This window comes from Portunus trituberculatus, chromosome 50 (assembly GCF_017591435.1).
Source record: "Portunus trituberculatus isolate SZX2019 chromosome 50, ASM1759143v1, whole genome shotgun sequence".
NCBI lineage: Eukaryota > Metazoa > Arthropoda > Malacostraca > Decapoda > Portunidae > Portunus > Portunus trituberculatus.
Window position 1 is genome coordinate 31,051,241 of NC_059304.1, and position 21,312 is coordinate 31,072,552.

The 21,312-nt window shown below is 38.9% G+C and overlaps 1 protein-coding gene across 7 annotated transcripts in view; it reads left to right on the top strand.

Annotated features, from left to right (window-relative positions):
• Positions 1 to 21,312, top strand: part of LOC123500148 (mucolipin-3-like) — a 608,730-nt gene that overhangs the window by 222,336 nt on the left and 365,082 nt on the right. For all 7 annotated transcript variants that reach the window (XM_045248826.1, XM_045248829.1, XM_045248827.1 and 4 more), the window contains one exon: positions 12,751 to 12,938. In XM_045248826.1, coding sequence (XP_045104761.1) covers positions 12,751 to 12,938 — 188 coding nt within the window. The remainder of the gene's footprint in view (positions 1 to 12,750; positions 12,939 to 21,312) is intronic.

The window sequence follows — 21,312 nt, forward strand, 5'->3', positions numbered from 1 at the left end:
TCCTCTAACTTCCATAGTAATCTTTCATGTGGCACTTTATCAAAAGCCTTTTTAGATCTAAATAAATACAGTCAACCCATCCTCTCTCTTGTACTTTATCAACTATTCTAGAGTAGAAACTCAATAAATTTGTCACACATGACCGACCTTTTCTAAAACCAAATTGGCTATTTGATAATATTTTGTTGTCTTCAAGAAACTCAATCCATTGCTTCTTTATTACTTTTTCACACATCTTGCATATTACACTAGTTAGTGATACCGGTCTGTAATTTAAAGGTTCTTCCTTCCTTCCGCTCTTATATATGGGAACCACCTCAGCTCTTTTCCACTCCACTGGCACTGTTCCATTTTCTATTGAGCATTTTATGATGTTGTATATTGGACTTGCTAGTTCTTCCCTACATTCTTTCAGTATTCTGCCTGAGACTTCATCCGTCCCATTGCCTTTTCCTCATCCAATTCCGTCATCAACTTTTTATTTCAAGCTTGGTTACTTTAATCTCTTTCATATAGACAGTCTCTATTACCCTGTGGTCTTTCAAATTTGGATTCCTTAGTAAAGACCTCATGAAATTTACTATTTAACAGTTCTGCCATACTTTTTGGGTCTTCCACCATTCCGTTTTCTCCTTTTAACCTTTCTATTGTTTCTTTTTGTCTTATTTTTCCATTTATGAATCTGTAGAACAATTTTGGTTGTTCCTTACATTTTTCGACAATGTCCTTTTCATAGTTCTTTCTTCTTCCTTTCTCACCTTAGCATATTCATTTCTTGCTGTTTTGAAGTTTTCCTTATTTTCTGGATTTCTGTTTCTTCTCCACCTTTTCCATGCTCCATCTCGTTTCTCCTTTGCCCTAGCACATCTTGCATTAAACCAATCTTTCTTTCCTTCTTCTTTAGGTCTATATTTCGGAACATATTCCTGACCCCAGTTTTGTATATTTCCAAAAATAAGTTATATTTCTCTTGAACCGTTAATGAGTTTTCCATCTCCTCCCAGTTTACGTTTTAAAATAGTTCTTGAGATTCTCAATATCAGCCTTTCTGTAATTTAATCGGTCTCCTTTGTATGATTCATCTCTATCTTCCTTTCCTTCTTCTATATCCATCTCTAATATTACATGGTCACTCTTTCCCAATGGGCACTTGTATCTTATATCATCGTTAATTGGTATATCCCTTGTAAAACTAGGTCTAATCTTGCCGGCTCATCGCTTTCCTCTGAATCTTGTGTTTTCCTTTACTCTTTGGACCATCAAATTATCTATCATTAGGTTCAGGAATCTATCTCCCAGGCATCTTCCCCCATACCACTTTCATAATTTTCCCAGTCTACCTCCTTACAGTTGAAATCTCCTACCAATATCACTTTTCTCCTTTCCTTAATGATTCTTGTAAGACTCCTTATTGTGTCATCTATCATGTCTCTATATTCTTGGTTAGTCCATGAGTTTGTTTTTGGTGGCACATATGTTCCAATGATTGTTAACTCCTTTTTGTTAATATGCATCTTAACATACAGTATTTCTGATTTTCCTTCTCCAAACTCCACTTGATTTACCACTATCTCCTTCCTTAACATCATCATGACTCCTCCTCCTTTACCCACTCTGTCTCTCCTCCATATATTATACCTTTTATCTATGTCTATTTTTATTGCCTCATTTAACTTTGTTTCCACCAGGCATACAATATCTGGTTCTTCTTTCTTTATGTAATCTCTTAATTCTAATTTACTAGATAAAATCCCATCTATGTTTGTATACATCATTTTTAATCTCTTGTTCTTATCATTTTTAGTTAAACTTGCTCCATTCTTTTCTCTTCTTTCTCTTTTATATACCATTTCCTTATCCTGTCTCCTATAATTCTCCAAAAAAATGCCTTCTTCTCCTCCTCTGACCTTTCATTATTTTTTTCTCTTGCTTCTGCCACCAGTTCATTGTGTCTCTTCCTTTCCTCCTCGTTTTTATTTTTCTTTATATATATATCTTTGCAACCTTCTGTTTCTCTGAGTTTTTTTTTTTCTATATAGTACTTCTTCTGCTGCTGCTTGTGATTTTAGTAATATCTTAATTGGTCTCACTGTTCCTTCTTGATATGGTCTCATTCTATGGATTTCTTCTACTTCCTCTTCTAAGTTCTGTCTATCTTCGTCATTCAGATGTTTTAGTAGGTCTTTTACTGATTTCATTTTGTCTTTTTCCCTTCTTGGTCTATATTTAACATTTTTTTCTTTCGGTCCAAAAATAATTACACTCTTTTTTTTTTCCGCAATTTCTCTTACTAAATTTTATTTTTTCTTGAGGACTCCTATCATTTTGCTTGTCATATTTTCATCTCTTTCTTTTAACCGTTCTTGAAATACTTCTTGAAATGATTCCTTGTCTTTCTTATCTTGGATTCTCCATGCTTGTACTTCTTTTTTAATCACGTCTTGTACTCTTTCTTCTTCTTTGTTAACTAGATCTTTTAGCTTTTCTTTTTTTTTCTCGGCTTTACCGAGTCCTTTTTCCATCAATTTCTTATAGTTCGCTATTTGCACTTTTAATTCTTCATTTTCGGTTCTTAGCCTAGTTTCGTTTTCTTCCACTCTTTTTATCCTTTCTTTCAATTTCTGGAGCTCTTTATTCTGTTCTTCATTCTCTTTCATTCCCATACTCTCCTTTATCAATTTATCTAATTTACGTTCGATAGTCAAGACTATCAAATAGTGAAGTTTGCGCCGTGTGTGTGTGTGTGTGTGTGTGTGTGTGTGTGTGTGTGTGTGTGTGTGTGTGTGTGTGTGTGTGTATTTACCTAGTTGTATTTACCTAGTTGTAGTTTTACAGGGCCTGGGCTTTATGCTCGTGTGGTCCCGTCTCCATATCTACACTTATCCAATTTTTCTTTAAAACTATGTACACTCTTTGCTGATACCACTTCCTCACTCAAACTGTTCCAAGTCTCAACACATCTTTATGGAAACTAAATTTTTAACATCTCTCAGACATCGTCCTTCCTTAGTTTCTTACTATGCGATCTTGTGCTTCTAAAGTCATATTCTTCTCTCAGGATCAGTTTCTCATTATCCACTTCATCCATTCCGTTAATCAATTTATAAACTTGTATCAGATCCCTCTCTCTTCTCTGCTCCAAGGTTGGTAGATCCATTGCCTTTAGTCTCTCCTCATATGCCATCCCTTTAAATTCTGGAACCATTCTTGTAGCCATTTTTGTAGTCTCTCTAATTTTCTTATGTGTTTCTTTTATGGGAGTCCACACAACTCCTGCATATTCCAATCTAGGTCTTATTTTAGTACTTATCAATTTCTTCATCATTTCCTTGTCCATATAGTGAAATGCTACTCCAATATTCCTTAGCAAATTATACGCCTCTCTGAAAATTCTATCAATATGGCTAACCGGTTGATTATTTTCTTCCATTGTCACTCCCAAGTCCTTTTCCTTTTTACTTTTTCTAGTTCTACTCCATCTCCCATCTTATAGATTCCCACTGGTCGTTTTCACTTTTTCCCATTTCCATGACATGGCTTTTGTCCACATTGAATTCCATCTCCCATTTTTGCTCCATTTCCAGATCTTGTTTAAGTCTTCCTGTAGTATTTCACAATCCTCTTTTGTTTAATGACTCTGCACAGTTTCGCATCGTCCGCAAACAGATTTATGTAGCTGTTCACTCCTCTGGCATGTCATTTATATATACGAGAAAAGTATTGGTGCCAATACTGACCCCTGTGGCACTCCGCTGTCTACTGTTCTCCACTTGGACTTCATATCTTTAACTATCGTCCTTATTTCTCTCCCCTTAAGTAATTCTTCATCCATCTCAATGTGCTTCCTTTTAAGCCACCCTTCTCCTCTAACTTCCATAGTAATCTTTCATGTGGCACTTTATCAAAAGCCTTTTTAGATCTAAATAAATACAGTCAACCCATCCTCTCTCTCTTGTACTTTATCAACTATTCTAGAGTAGAAACTCAATAAATTTGTCACACATGACCGACCTTTTCTAAAACCAAATTGGCTATTTGATAATATTTTGTTGTCTTCAAGAAACTCGATCCATTGCTTCTTTATTACTTTTTCACACATCTTGCATATTACACTAGTTAGTGATACCGCCTGTAATTTAAAGGTTCTTCCTTCCTTCCGCTCTTATATATGGGAACCACCTCAGCTCTTTTCCACTCCACTGGCACTGTTCCATTTTCTATTGAGCATTTTATGATGTTGTATATTGGACTTGCTAGTTCTTCCCTACATTCTTTCAGTATTCTGCCTGAGACTTCATCCGGTCCCATTGCCTTTTCCTCATCCAATTCCGTCATCAACTTTTTTATTTCAAGCTTGGTTACTTTAATCTCTTTCATATAGACAGTCTCTCTATTATATTACCCTGTGGTCTTTCAAATTTGGATTCCTTAGTAAAGACCTCATGAAATTTACTATTTAACAGTTCTGCCATACTTTTTGGGTTTTCCACCATTCCGTTTTCTCCTTTTAACCTTTCTATTGTTTCTTTTTGTCTTATTTTTCCATTTATGAATCTGTAGAACAATTTTGGTTGTTCCTTACATTTTTCGACAATGTCCTTTTCATAGTTCTTTTCTTCTTCCTTTCTCACCTTAGCATATTCATTTCTTGCTGTTTTGAAGTTTTCCTTATTTTCTGGATTTCTGTTTCTTCTCCACCTTTTCCATGCTCCATCTCGTTTCTCCTTTGCCCTAGCACATCTTGCATTAAACCAATCTTTCTTTCATTCTTCTTTAGGTCTATATTTCGAACATATTCCTGACCCCAGTTTTGTATATTTCCAAAAATAAGTTATATTTCTCTTGAACCGTTAATGAGTTTTCCATCTCCTCCCAGTTTACGTTTTTAAAATAGTTCTTGAGATTCTCAATATCAGCCTTTCTGTAATGTAATCGGTCTCCTTTGTATGATTCATCTCTATCATCCTTTCCTTCTTCTATATCCATCTCTAATATTACATGGTCACTCTTTCCCAATGGGCACTTGTATCTTATATCATCGTTAATTGGTATATCCCTTGTAAAAACTAGGTCTAATCTTGCCGGCTCATCGTTTCCTCTGAATCTTGTGTTTTCCTTTACTCTTTGGACCATCAAATTATCTATCATTAGGTTCAGGAATCTATCTCCCCAGGCATCTTTCCCCATACCAAATGAGAATAGATTAATTAGAGATACCTAACATGGCTTTAGATCAGGGAGGTCCTGTCTTACAAATTTGCTCGATATCTTAGAATATATTACCAAGGAGTTAGATGATGGAAATAGCATAGATGTTATATATCTAGATTTTAGCAAGGCGTTTGATAAGGTACCGCATAGGAGGCTAGTGTACAAATTGAGACTACATGGGATAGGGGGTAGGTTAGTTGATTGGATTAGTGAATGGCTTTCTGATAGGAAACAGAGAGTAGTATTAAATGGGGCAATGTCTGAGTGGAAGGAAGTGGTTAGTGGGTACCCCAAGGATCAGTGCTAGGACCTCTTCTTTTCTTGGTGTACATTAACGATTTAGATATAGGAATTAGTAGCAAAGTATCAAAGTTTGCAGATGATACTAAGATAGCATGTGCAGTACAGGGTGAAAAGGACAATTACAGAATACAATGAGACCTGGACAGGCTGATAGCATGGGCAGACAGGTGGCAGATGGAGTTTAATTCTGATAAGTGTCAGGTTATGCATTTAGGTAAAGACAACACAAACTTTAACTATGAGATGGAGGGATGTTGGCTAGAGGCAGTAGAGGAAGGAAAGGATTTAGGAGTAGTGATAGACAGGACTATGAAATTTTCAAAGCAATGTTTAGAAGCAAGAAATAGGGCAAATAGGATCCTGGGTTTTATAAATAGAAATGTTAGTTATAAAAGTAAGGAAGTGGTGCGTAGCTTATATAATTCTATGTTAGGCCCCATTTAGAGTATTGCATACAGGCCTGGTCACCCCACTATAGGCAGGATATCAACATGTTAGAAGCAGTTCAGAGAAGAGCAACTAGGATGATACCAGCATTAAAGCGCCTGGAGTATAGAGATAGATTAAAGGAATTAAACATGTTTTCATTTGAGAGGAGATGTATAAGAGGATATGATAGAGTTATTTAAAATGTTCTCAGATACAAATTACATAGATGTGAGATCTTTCTTTACCTTAGAGGAGGAAATAGGACTAGAAATCATGGCAGGAAGATTAGAAAGCAAGGCTGCAGGTTAGATATAAGAAAATATTTCTTTAGTCATAGAGTGGTAGACTTCTGGAATGCATTGCCAGAGACGGTTGTAAATAGCACTAGTTTGACAATGTTTAAAAACAGATTAGATAAGCACTTAAATTTATTAGATTTATAATTATGTATAGCACTGCATGATAGTTTTTATAAGAAATTTACTATAGTTAAATAAGACATGATCCCCATGTATGGGGACCACAAATTGTAGAGGATTTCGCTGCAGGACTTAGCCCTGTTAATGGGCCAAATATTTAGAATTAGTATATAATGTATTGTGTACTTGTAAGTGTATCTTTAAGTACTGATGACGAGGTCGCTGTGCGACGGATACAGGATAACCTAGATGGGCCTTGGTGGCCCTTTGTTATCCTATTATTTATGTTATGTTATGTTACTACTTTCATAATTTTCCGAGTCTACCTCCTTACAGTTGAAATCTCCTATCAATATCACTTTTCTCCTTTCCTTAATGATTCTTGTAAGACTCCTTATTGTGTCATCTATCATGTCTCTATATTCTTGGTTAGTCCATGAGTTTGTTTTTGGTGGCACATATGTTCCAATGATTGTTAACTCCTTTTTGTTAATATGCATCTTAACATACAGTATTTCTGATTTTCCTTCCCCAAACTCCACTTGATTTACCACTATCTCCTTCCTTAACATCATCATGACTCCTCCTCCTCCTTTACCCACTCTCTCTCCTCCATATATTATACCTTTTATCTATGTCTATTTTTATTGCCTCATTTAACTTTGTTTCCAGCAGGCATACAATATCTGGTTCTTCTTTCTTTATGTAATCTCTTAATTCTAATTTACTAGATAAAATCCCATCTATGTTTGTATACATCATTTTTAATCTCTTGTTCTTATCATTTTTAGTTAAACTTGCTCCATTCTTTTCTCTTCTTTCTCTTTTATATACCATTTCCTTACCTGTCTCCTATAATTCTCCAAAAAAATGCCTTCTTCTCCTCCTCTGACCTTTCATTATTTTTTTCTCTTGCTTCTGCCGCCAGTTCATTGTGTCTCTTCGTTTCCTCCTCGTTTCTATTTTTCTTTATATATATATCTTTGCAACCTTCTGTTTCTCTGAGTTTCGTTTTTCTATATAGTACTTCTTCTGCTGCTGCTTGTGATTTTAGTAATATCTTAATTGGTCTCACTGTTCCTTCTTGATATGGTCCCATTCTATGGATTTCTTCTACTTCCTCTTCTAAGTTCTGTCTATCCTCGTCATTCAGATGTTTTAGTAGGTCTATTACTGATTTCATTTCGTCTTTTCCCTTCTTGGTCTATATTTAACATTTTTTTCTTTCAGTCCAAAAATAATTACACTAAATTTTCTTTTTTCTTGAGGACTCCTATCATTTTGCTTGTCATATGTTCATCTCTTTCTTTTAACTGTTCTTGAAATACTTCTTGAAATGATTCCTTGTCTTTCTTATCTTGGATTCTCCATGCTTGTACTGTGTGTGTGTGTGTGTGTGTGTGTTTTCACGAATGTTACAAGGCGTGGACGCATGTAACTTATTTTTCGAGAGGGAGAGGGGGAGGTAGGGAAGGGAGATGGGGAGGGAGTAAAGGGAGATGGGGAGGGAGGGAATGGAGAGAGAGAGAGAGAGAGAGAGAGAGAGAGAGAGAGAGAGAGAGAGAGAGAGAGAGATGGTAACAGTCTATGCCATTGGGTAATTTTAGACACAAGGCAGGAGGCATGTAGCTTATCTTTAGTGATTGGTGGAGACAAGGATGGTGAGAGGAGCACTAGGATTTCAAGGACAGCATACGGCATGTGTAGTTTGTATCCAACATACTATACGGATCAACTGAACTGAAGAAAGCTCAGAAAAGAAATATGTCTATGTAGGCGTCACCGTATTTGTTACCGGGGCTTCATGACGCCCACATAGGCGTCACCGTAGTGAAGGGGTTATAAAAATTAGTTTCCCGCAAAGATGTGTTGAGACTTGGAACAGTTTGAGTTAGGAAGTGGTGTCAGCAAAGAGTGTACATAGTTTTAAAGAAAAATTGGATAAGTGTAGATATGGAGACAGGACCACACGAGCATAAAGCCCAGGTCCTGTAAAACTACAACTAGGTAAATACACACACACACAAATACATTTACATCTACTTATGAAGAAGCTATTTGAGATTATAGCATCATTCCAATTAGCAAGAAAGTAAATTTTATTATAAAGATTTTGGTTAGAAACTATAGATCTTAATTTGGCAAAAACTTGACGCTAGAGGAAAATGGTGTGTTCTGTCTGGCTCAAGGCGACGGAAAGAATTGACATAACAGTAAAAAACCTACGGAAATCGTTGAAGACGACGGAAAAAGTATTATTGTGATGTCGCCTAAGTGCTGTGCTGCTTAGCGTGATTGAGGGATCTCTCATGCAGTAGGTTTCAATATGCTTGGGGGCAGGTTTGGATAGTAGCGAATTCCGGATAGTGGCGATCTGGATCTGAATATTATATATATATATATATATATATATATATATATATATATATATATATATATATATATATATATATATATATACACATATACAGTAAGTCCTTGTATACGGTACATATGCATTCCTGAAAACCTTACCACAAATCAAAATTACAGTATACCAACCCATTATAACATGTAATAATAGGGAATGCTTCCAGCACTTCAAAAGTCACCCTATAGAAATGAAAATACATGAAAATAGTCATAAATATATATATATATATATATATATATATATATATATATATATATATATATATATATATATATATATATATATATATATATATATATATATATATATATATATATATATATATATATATATATATATATATATATATATATATATATATATATATATATATATATATATATATATATATATATATATATATATATAAAGTACTGCACAAAGAAATCTATCAGATGATGTCCCTCTCGAGGCTAAGGGACAGTAGGGATTTCAGCTCTTACTCACCTTTGGCTTAGTGGGCAGACAATGGTAAGATGTTGTCATCTGCATTGTCGGATGTATATGTGGAAGGGCCAGCTTTAGTAGGTTCGGCACGTTTCACTGGTTTGAAGAAAAGGGATATGGAGGAAGGGCAAGCTGTAGAACCATCGGCAGCAGATGTGGAAGGGCCAGCTGTAGCAGGGTCAGCAGGTGTGACAGGGACGGCATGTCTGACTGGCTTGAAGAAAGAGTAGAGTAGATGGAGGACTGTTTGTTTTTTCTTGTTTTTTTCATTAAAGATTTCTTGATAAATCTTGACACTTTCCTCTACGTCATGAGCCACTTTGCTACTCCTGGCAGGATTTGGGTCACGTTTCTTCAGGGTTTCCAGAGTTTTATTTGATACCACTGAGACATTCTCTAAAAGTTTTTGATGTCCAGGTCTAGCACAGGTTCTTCTTCCTTTCTCCCTCTTTTTCTGCCTCTTGTGATGCCTTGTCTTGCTCTATAAGTTCATCATTTGAGAGAAGTTTAGCATGGCTTTCCAAAAGATCTTGAACATCATCATCATCAACTTCATCGAAGTTGATGATTTACTATGATTTACTATGTCACTTTTGATCGCACCAATGTCGTCTTCAACGAAGCCTGGGAAGTCATGCACACATTCTGGCCATACTTTATTCCACGCCAAGATCATGGTAGATGTTTTCACTTTATCCCAAGATGACTTGATGTTATCTAAGGCGTGCTTGATGTTATACGACTTCCACCATTCACTGATAATGGGCTTGCCAGGCCCATCTGTGCCCTTTATCAGTTGCTGCATGGTTTGCTGCTGGTAGTAGGCTTTAAATGTTTGCCATGATTATTATGAATATATTTGTGCTTACAATAGACCTTTAATATTCCATTTATTCATCTAATTAATTATGCATGTAAGTAATATGTAATGCAGTTAAAAATAAATGGGTGGGGGGAGAGGAAGAGATAACAGGCTCCAAGGATGGTCAGGTTGAAGTCAGTACTGTGAGTGGTGGGGAGATGTGGCGTGGATGACGTCATCACCCCTGCTGCCCCGCGCTGGGTCCTCTTGGATGTCATGAGTGGATACTGTATCTGTTAATTTTTCTTACCGTATATCGAATCGAGGTAGTAATTTTCAAATACCGTAACTGTGAATTTACTGGATAAAGAACTACCGTATAACAAGGACCTACTGTATATAAATATACACAGTAAGTCCTCCTTTTATGGTACTTCGTTATCCGGTAAATTCACAGTTATGGTGTTTGGTAATTGCTACCCTTGATTCAATTTACGGTAAGAAAAATTCATAGACACGGTATCCGCTCTTGTTTTGTTTACATTCTACTGTAGTGCTACCCAGGCTGTGCGGCCCCCGCAACAATCAGTCTCGTCCCGCTTTTCCCACTGAACACAAGTGAAATCCTTATGGCGTGTTTTTTGTGGATATTATGATTAAGGGCTGAAATCCCTACTGTGTCTTAGCCTCAGGAGGGACATCATTTGATAGAATATGTGGCGAGTGAAGGGTAAATATAAACATTTTCTGTTTATTTCTTTTGCGCAGTACATTACATTTTTTTTGTATAACTATTTCCATGTAGTTTCATGTCTATAGGGGTGACTTTCGATGTGCTGCAACACGTTATAATGGGTTTAGTATACGGTAATTTTAATTTCATGAATGCATATGTACTGTATAGCGAGGACTTACTGTATATATATATATATATATATATATATATATATATATATATATATATATATATATATATATATATATACAGTAAGGTTCCGGGTTACGTCGGTCTCGAGTTACGTCAAACTCGCACTTACGTCAGTCCACTAGAAGGCAATTTAAGATTTAAAAAATTGAAAATTTATAAATCATAAAGCGCGGGGTTTATTGTTATTGTTGGCCACCAGGTGTCACTAGTGGTTATCCGCCACACCGCCCACCTCATGCTTGAATACAATAACACTCTACGTACCTCAGTTCCACCACACCGTCGCCCCTGGCAAGAGTGTTCCTACATCTGCGTTTGCTGACTATCTTAGTATCTTGCTCAATGGCACTAAAAAGAAAACTCCTGAGTGATAGCAGTGATGCTAAGAAAAGGAAAACCATTACGCTACAAGAAAAAGTGGACATAATTAAAAGACATGAGAAGGGAGGCAGCAGCTGTGTGTGAGGGAGTGAAGAAGAAAATGGGAAGCCCGTTACCATGACAATGGGGAGGTTGACGACCTTGAGGGCTCGCGCACCTATCACAACAATAACAACTCCGGAGTCTTCGCCTGGGCCATACGACACTTGCAGCTGACTTGCACTGTCTGCACCTGTCTGCTGATTCCTATTGCCCTTTCCTATTGCATTTCCTGCTCCGCTGTCCATGCTTCTACTCTCACCGCACTGCACTACGCTCCCAGCTGTCCGGCCTAGGCATCACAACATTCGACCTGCCTACCCTCCTGGCGGCCTCAGGCATCCACCTCTCTGGCAACATGCAATCCTTCGCATTTGCGGCCCTAATCAACAACAAAAACAAGCTTGTGTTTCATATTCCTACATACTTGTAAATAATATAACAATATAACCTTTTACTTATATAATGCTTCTACTCCTACCGCACTCCACAAAGCTCCCAGCTGTCCGCCCTGAGCGTCACAACATTCGACAGGCCCACCCTCCTGGCGGCCTCAGGCCGCCCCTCTTGGCAACTTGCAGTCCTTCGCGTTCGCGGCCCTAATCAATATATTCCTATATAGTTGTAAATAATATACCAATATAACAATATAACCTTTTACTTACCTGAATAACCATAGAAAATGATTGGTTGAAAACTCGATAATATGCTTTGAAAGTACAAAAACTTGAGTTACGTACAAAATCGACTTACGTCATGTTTGAGGAACGTAACTCTGACGTAACTCGGGACTTTAATGTGTATATATATATATATATATATATATATATATATATATATATATATATATATATATATATATATATATATATATATATATATATATATATATATATATATATATATATATAGAGAGAGAGAGAGAGAGAGAGAGAGAGAGAGAGAGAGAGAGAGAGTAAAACCTTGAACATGTTACAGTTCAGTTCAGTAGTCATGTTCACTTCATGTGATTTTCACATTATGTTCCCTATTTCATTAAGGCTAGGACATTGGTTTTGGAATTTGGGAACTGATATCCGAAGTGGATGCCCTTCCAACCCTCAGACCATAGCCAGGATTCAAACCTATGCTCTTAAGAACTCCTTAATCCCCCAAAAACTCTCATCCCACTATACCACAACAGCCCCTTCTTTATTGCACTTGTTATTTTATGTGTATTAGAATAACATTGCTATATATACTCATATATATTTTAGCAATAATTAAATGTAAAATTTTAGTTCTAAGACTTAATGTAAAATGTGAAAATCCATTTCTTGACCTTGTTTCTCTTTTACAGCATGTATAGAAATCCCGGTGGAAGTGAATGTGACAAGTTGGTCAAGTGAGGCTTTCTTGAAGAACAAAAGCTACATAATCAATTTTGATCTACTTATGAATATTGAGTTCACCTTCCATTTGCATACAATAAAGCTGAGAGTCAATTTGCCATTTGACACACCAGAATGCTATGGCCTCACTGGAAAGGTAAGATTACTGATTAAGGTTAGGATTTTTTTTGTATTATATTTATATTATCAACAGTAAAAACATTTCCTCTCTCTCTCTCTCTCTCTCTCTCTCTCTCTCTCTCTCTCTCTCTCTCTCTCTCTCTCTCTCTCTCTCTCTCTCTCTCTCTCTCTCTCTCTCTCTCTCTCTCTCTCTCTCTACTGTATGCTTCACATGTATGGAAGGTTCCACTCATATTGCACTTTTAGACAGAGTGGACAGATAATCTTATCATCTTCTCTCCTTTAACAAACTGACTTCAACCTCTTTCTCATTGCTACAGTGTTGCATCTCTTGCTATCTTCTACTACTATTTTCATGCCAACTACTCTTCTGATGTCATTTTCAAGTATCTCCCATCCTTCTGTACCCTCACTGCACCAGACTTTCCTCATTCTTTCACCTCTATTCTGTCCACCTTGATTCTGTTGACCTCTATAATGCAAGAGTATTCTCAATCATTCATCCTTTTCTCTGGTAAACTCTGGAACCTTTTGCCTGCTTCTGTATTTTTTATCTTCCTATTTTTGTTTTACTCCTTCAAGAGGGAGGCTTCAAGATCCTTGTCCTCTGTTTTTTAATAATGCTCTTGGCTTGGCACTTTAATATGCTTTTTAATTTTACTGCAATTTTTATTGCCCTTTTCTTATACCTCTCCTACATAAAAAGAAATAAATAGGTAAAATTCTTAAATACCTATCACTTCACAATCTTCCATCTGATCATCAGTGTGGGTTCTGTCAAGGCTATTAGCGATCTAGCTATCCTAAAATCCACATCCCACACAGCACGATGAGAGGTGAATGTCATACGACTGAGCACAACTTACACTTTTTGCACAATAACTGACGAATCCCATGGCTAATGACACCCGCCAGACAATCACACAACAGCTGTGAGATAGACACACAATATTACTTAGATTATAACAAGCATAGGATGACCATCTAACAATATATTGTGTTGCTATCAATTGTTTTTCACAATTGCAGTATGACACTACCATGATGGCTACACAACCCACATGGTAAAGATAAGATGTCACTTGAAGTTACATCAATAACTGTACGATGTTCAGTGATAACAGACACCTACAGGATGACATCTGAACGAATTACGCAAATGCTGCCTGACAAACATGACCATTTTTTCTGGAATTCACACCTGTATAATTATAAATTGTTAGCCCACACCTGGCCATCACAGCTCCACAGCAGCATCTATTGATGTCACAGCATCACATCCCATGCACCATGGAAATTCTCATGGCTTCCTTGCAGGACACTGATGGGTACTACACAGATGAACTTGAAATGAATAGCCTGTTGATCAACAACTTTAAGATTCAACTTTATTTAACCCACCTGCTCAACATTAACCAACATTAAAAGAAGAAGCAAGGGAGGAAGGCTCATAAGTGCTTTGTTAGCTTGTGGATTGTGCAGAGGGAACATTATGGCCACTACCACCAAATTCTGCCTCACCTCCAAGAATATGACCCTGATTCTTACAGATATTACCTGTGGCTTGACCACACCATGTACAGTGAAATATTGCAGCAAATTACACCTTGAGTAAGTAGAGAGAACATAAACTGGAGTAAGGCACTGGAATCAGGGCTACTTTTTGCCTACAAAATCTTCATTGATTCATTGGGTTTACAGTATAGTGTTATTATTGTCCCAGACTCGATTTGCAATTGTGATTGACCACAGTGTATTGTGTAATTTTTGTGGTAGGTTTTTTATGTTATTGTTCTATCATCGTTTGGCTTTCAGTTGGTTATCGTGTTATCATCTGGATTGTTATATAGTTTTTGGAAGGCCACGAATACAATGATCATGCAACGAATACAAAGAGTGCCACACAACAATTGCAGGAGCATACACCGATAGCGATACGATAGGTTTGTAATGTTTTATTTTGACAATGAATCACGATAAAATAAGGGGTGCACTATTTTTTCAGGATGAATCGGGAAAATGCACAAATACCACAGTATATCCTAGATTGACACTCAATGTTTCATGATTCCAGAATTCTTTAACATGATAATTAAATTTACAGAAGTACATGAGACTTACAGTAGGTTAGTTGAAGTGTGCTTCGGATTTTTCGAGGCACATCACGTCTGCTTAATGGTAGAGTTCACATGAGACACACTACACTTTGCCACACTGTCAGTCTTTAAAGATACAACTACCCACATGAAGCATCATCTCCCAACCATTCCAGTCTGGAAATTGTCATTATATAACCCAAGAACCATCAATTAACAAAGGGAAGGAGTGGAGGGCATGTGAACTCTTCCATCTAGCAGATGTGATGTGCCTCGCAAAATCTGAAGCACACTTCAACTAATCTACGGTTAGTCTCATGTACTTCTGTAATTTTACTTCGGCGAATCACTTGTCTGCTAGATAGCGCCGTTCACATGAGATTTTAAAGTCATGTGGGTGTTGTATGCAGATAATTCAGTCAAAAATCAAATCTTGTAAATAGGTGTAAAGAAAATTCCCTATTACAAAGTCCCAATCTTCTTTCATGAAAATATAACATTATCCTCAATGGACATAACAGATCAAAACATACATTATACCGAGCCTAGCACCGCCTCTTGAAAAGAGTCTTTGTCCCCTTGTATATCCTTATTATAGTATTTAGCAAATGTGGCTTCCTGCGTCCAGCCAGCCTTTGCCATGATAGTGGCAATTGGCACTTCCAGTGCCTTTGCCATAGAGACTGATGCAGGTCTAATACTACCAGCTGTGTACCGCTTGGTGTCAATCTCACATTTACCTAACATTGTCTTAAGCCACCTGGCCACCGTGTCTTTAGAAACACTCGTATGAGCTTTTATATAACTCATGAGTAGTTTCCCATCTGCATTCCCAGATTCTGTCTGCAGCCTCTCAGTTCTTTCTTTATATTCCTTCATAGGCCTAACTACACACAGTCTGTAATCCTGAGTATAAGCTCTAAAACACAATTGTACGAACATTAAATTTTTGCCTGCATTGCTTAATGTTACCTCCTAACATAACTGAAACTGAGTCTTCTCCAAATGCAATGTTTTCCAGCAATAATAAGTGCAAAGTTTGGATCCTGGCTGCCTGTGTCAGTGCCATCAGCATCACCAACTTTAGCGACAAGTCTTTCAGAGAGAGGCAGTGTAGTGGTTCCATGATCCTTGTCTTCTGTAACACAGATTTCACATCCCAGGTCATCGCATACCTGGGTGTAGAAGGGCGCAAGTTGAAAACTCCGCGCAGAAATCTGTTGACGTGTGGGTGATTTCCCGCTCTGCAGCCTTCCACCATTATTCTTAGGGCTGAGAGAGCCCCTCTCGCCGTGTTAATACTTTCATAACCTACACCTCTGTGAAAATTATGAAACAAAAAATTTAAGATGTCTGCTACAGACGGCGCAAGGGGATTAATGTTCCCTCTACAACAAAATTGTGACCATTTCCGGATGTGAGTGTTATTTTGTCTCTCAGTTCCTGGCTTCCAAGAAGCCATGATTATTTCCGTACCTTCTTTAGATATTCCACGTGCTGCCAGTTGTGTCCTGACAACTGACAAGCCATCAAATTTGTGTGTTTCATTATTAGGTGCTCCTCTGCAGTTGACGGATGCAGTAGCACATTCTTCCTGCTCTGTATGACCCGAGGGTCCTCTACTAGCATCCGAAGGTGCACGCCCATCCAAGGTTGCGATGGCCAAAGTGGAACTAGGATCCAACCTCTGGCCCTTTCCTCCCGTAGCTTCTGTAGACATCGAGAGATCAGAGAGAATGGAGGAAAGAGGTAAACTAAGTCAAACTTTGCCCATGGAATTGTAAAGGCATCTATAAATGCAGCCTCTGGATCCGGTGTCCATGAACAGAATTGAGCCACTTGTTTGTTCAAACGTGAAGCAAACAGGTCTATGCAAGGAGTCCCAAATATATAACACAATTCCTTAAATATCATCTCATTCAGCTGCCACTCATGCCTGTCATTAAAGGAACGTGATGCTGCATCTGCCATTACATTGCACTTGCCTGGTATGAGAGAGGCTCTAATCCATACACCATTACTAACACACCATTTCCAAATGTCCCGACAAATATCATCACAAACTATCAACTTAACACCTCCCATCTCATTCACGTAATTAATCGCTGTGGTGTTACCACATAACACCCTGATGTGCAATCCTCTAAGGAGATAGGTAAAAGATTTCAATGTGAATAATACAGCCATTAATTCACGTGCATTAATGTGCAAACGTACCTCATCTGGTGACCATCTGCCATTAGCAGTGATGCTATTGATGCAATCTGCCCAACCTAGATTTGAAGCATCTGTAAACAACTCAGTATCTGGTGCCTTTCTGAATATTTTCCTGTCCTGAGCTTTCAGTTCCTTAATCCACCAGTTAAAATCTGTTGTAATCTCCTCAGTAATATCCATCCATCTATTAAAATCTCCACCCGCCTCTTCCAAAGCCTTGATCTTTGCCCTTTCCATTCTCCTATAATGCAGCTTCCCCATCTCTACAGCTAGGATTGCAGCCACCAGCAGTCCAATCACTATAGCCACAACTCTTATTTTCTCTTTCTTTTTAGTGACTAAAAGAGAGCAATGCTGCATAATCTTATCCCTCCTACGTACAGGCAGGGTAACAGTCATGGCCACCGAGTCTATAACATTGCCTAAATATTCAATACGCGTAGTGGGAATCAATACAGATTTCTCCACATTTATGCAGAAACTAACTCTCTGCAACAACTGAATGGTGTCATTCATGCTATCAAAACATCTAGGCAAAGAGCTACTACACATAAGCGTATTATCAATATAACTATTGATGTTATGGCCTTTATGTCTTAGTGTTGAGAAAACAGGCTTCAGAAGTTTTGTAAAGAGACGAGGTCCATCTGAAAATCCATTAGGTAGACATGTGAATTGGTAAATCTTATCTGACCATCTAAAACAAAGATATTTCTGTTGGTTGTTACATTCACCGGTTAAATGGGTAAGATTGGCATCGGGGAGCCGGTGAACAATAACAATAAAAAAAACACTGCAGGTTCAGCTGGTGAGGATATGCAAAGGGGCACTTAAGAAGCTATTTAATAACCCAATAACAAAACACACATGAAACTGACATATACAGATAGATACAACACATGAATAAATATAACCCTAAAGAACCCAACTTAACAATACCTAACAATAATACTAATCCTATATGGAGGAAATGTGGAAAAACGGGACGAGGGGAAGTGATACTTATGAGGTGTCGCAGTGGTGAAGTGCTGGGTGATGTGGATCCCATGGTATTCCAAGAGGCGGTGTGTTCACTGGTTGAGGCCTTGACCTCGACTGCCTTCCAAAAATTAGGGAGCTCGCTTAACACTTCTGCTTGAGTCGAATGGGGCCGCGCGAATCCTACTTTGGGACAGGAGCGGGGCTTCATGAGACGGTGATGTGGAGGGGAGGTGGAGAGGTGGCGAACGAGGTAGCAAGCGGAGGAGGTGATGGTAGTGGAGTATGTTACGGGCGGGCCGTAACATTTCCTCCTCCCTAAGACCTCCGTAATGGGCTCATGAAGGAGGTGAGACAGGAGATCTTGATAAGGCATCGGCGATGATGTTGTCCACCCCCTTGATATGGTGGACTTCCAAGTTGAAGGGTTGAGTTAACAAAGCCCACCTAAGTATGCGTTGGTTTCGGTTCTTCATGGCGTGAAGGAAGGCCAAAGGGTTGTGATCGGTGAAGACCTTCGTAGTTTGAGGGCCAGGATGAAGGTAGCACTCAAAACGTTGGAGCGCCAGGACGAGTGCCAGAGCCTCCTCCTCGATGGTGGAGTAGTTGAGTTGGTGTTTCTTCAGCTTGGCGGAGTGATAGGCGATGGGATGGAGGATGCTGCTTGTGGGGTCCACTTGTAGGAGGACAGCACCCACTCCAACTCCACTCGCGTCCACTTGTAGATGGAAGGGGCGGGAGTGATCTGGCGTCCAGACCACTGGCTCCGAGGAGAGGAACGCCTTAAGATGTTGGAAGGCTTGGTCGCAGGTTGGGGTCCAGTGGAAGGGGACGGAAGTGCTGATAAGGTCCGTCAGGGGGGCGGCCAGGGTGGAGAAGTTCCTACAGAACCGTCTGTAGAAACCGGCCATCCCCAAGAACCTCATGAGAGCTGTCCTGGTGGTAGGGACAGGGAAGCCAAGGATGGCCTCCACGTTTGCTCTCTTGGGGCAAACCTTGCCGTTCCCCACCACATGTCCCAGGTAGACCACCGTAGACTTTCCGAAGGTGGACTTGGCCAGGTTGATCGTAAGACCGGCTTCCTGCAACCGACCCATCAGCCTCCGGAGACGGGTCAGATGTGTCACCCAGTCGTCCAAAGTCACCACCAGGTCGTCCAGATAGGCAGATGTTCCCTCCAAGTGATGTAATTTATAGCCCTCTGGAAAGTGGCAGGAGCATTAGACAAGCCGAAAGGCATCACTGTGTATTGGTATAGCCCGAAGGGGGTGATGAAGGCGGATATTATTTGGGCCTCGTCCGAGAGGGGAATCTGGTAGTAACCCTTAAGTAGATCCATGGTGGTTACAAATTTGGCTTCTCCTATGCTATCTATAAGGTCCTCTATCAAGGGCAATGGGTAGGAGTCTGGTACCGTCACTTTATTTAATTTCCTGTAGTCGGTGGAAAATCGACTACTACCATCTGGCTTAGATGTTAACAGGCAGGAGAAGCCCAGGGGATATACTAGGTTCTGCAAGGTGATGACAGAGGAGATAGTCTATCTCTTTTTTCATCAAGTCTCTTTTAATGGGTGAAATGCGATAGGCTGGTTGTCTTATAGGCTTGATGTCATTAGATATTAATGTTATATCATGTTGGATAGTAGTACAAAGTCCTGGAAGGTCACCTGTGATTTCTGAAAAGTCTAGCAATAACTTTTAAGATCAGACTGTTGTGAAGGTGTTAAGGAAAAAACCTCATCAAGGTTGGACATGATTTGGCTGTTTGAGGGCGTCCTTAGGTGACGAAGAGGAATTCGATGTCGGACTCTTCCTCGGGGGGCACAGGACCAGACTCCTTCCCTACCAGACATACAGGTACAGTGCGAGACAAGTCGTCCTCTGGTTCTCTGGAGTGGTAAGGTTTCATTAGGTTTAATATGAACTAGTTGGGAATCCTTACGACGGTCAGGAGTGTGGACCACATAGTTTAATGGACTTAGTTTTTGAGCCACAACATAAGGTCCCATGAACTTACTGTGAAGAGCATTGCCTGGAGTGGGGAGAAAAGTAAAACCTTGTCTCCTGGTTTGAAACTTCTCATGACAGATTTGGGAAGAGAATTTTGTTGCATTTTAGTTTGAGATTTGAGGAAGTTTGATTTAGCAAAAGATCTGACTTCACTGATTTTATTCTTAAGGTTACTGATGTAGTCAGACACACTGGGGCTTGAAGGAGTATTTTGAGTAAACCATTGATCCTTTAATATTTTGAGAGGCCCCCTGATCTGTCTACCATAGAGTAATTCAAAAGGGAGTAACCTAAAGAATCTTGAGGAGATTCTCTTAAAGCGAAGAGAAGAAAGAGATACTTTCATCCCAGTCTCCTTGATGCTCCAAGCAATACTTCTTCATCATGGATTTTAATGTTTGGTGAAACCGCTCCAGACAGCCTTGGGATTGGGGTGGTAAGCCGAGGAGGTTACATGGTCGATGTTTAGCTCATTCACTATCTGTTGGAAAAAATTGCTAGTGAAATTGCTACCCTTGTCAGACTGAATTTGTTTTGGAATTCCTACGAGGTGAAAAATGTAGTTAGATGTTTAAGAATGGTCTTTGATGTGATGTTTTTAAGAGGGAATGCTTCAGGGTACCTGGTAGTGGGATCCATGAGGGTTAACAAATACTGATTCCCTCGTTTGGTTTTGGGTAAGGGCCCTACGCAGTCCAGAACGATCTTTTCGAAGGGCTCCGTCTGAACTGGAATAGGCGTCAGAGGAGCTGGCACAAGGCGTTCGTTAGGCTTACCCACAATTTGACATATATGACATGTTTTTACATAGTGTGACACATCCTTTTTCATTCCTGGCCAAAAAAATGTTGAAGAGCCTTCTTGTAGGTTTTTTGGATGCCTAGATGACCTGACAATCCATCATGAGCTAGTTCTATAATGGCTGGTCTTACAGACAAGGGGATGACAACTTGATGTGTTTCTGACCAGGTGTCTAGTTGTTTCAGTTCAGGAGGTCTATAGGCAGGCATCAGGACTCCTTCCTGATAATAAAAACAAGGCAATTTAGACATATCCTTTGTCTCACTGGCAACATGTCTGATCTTAG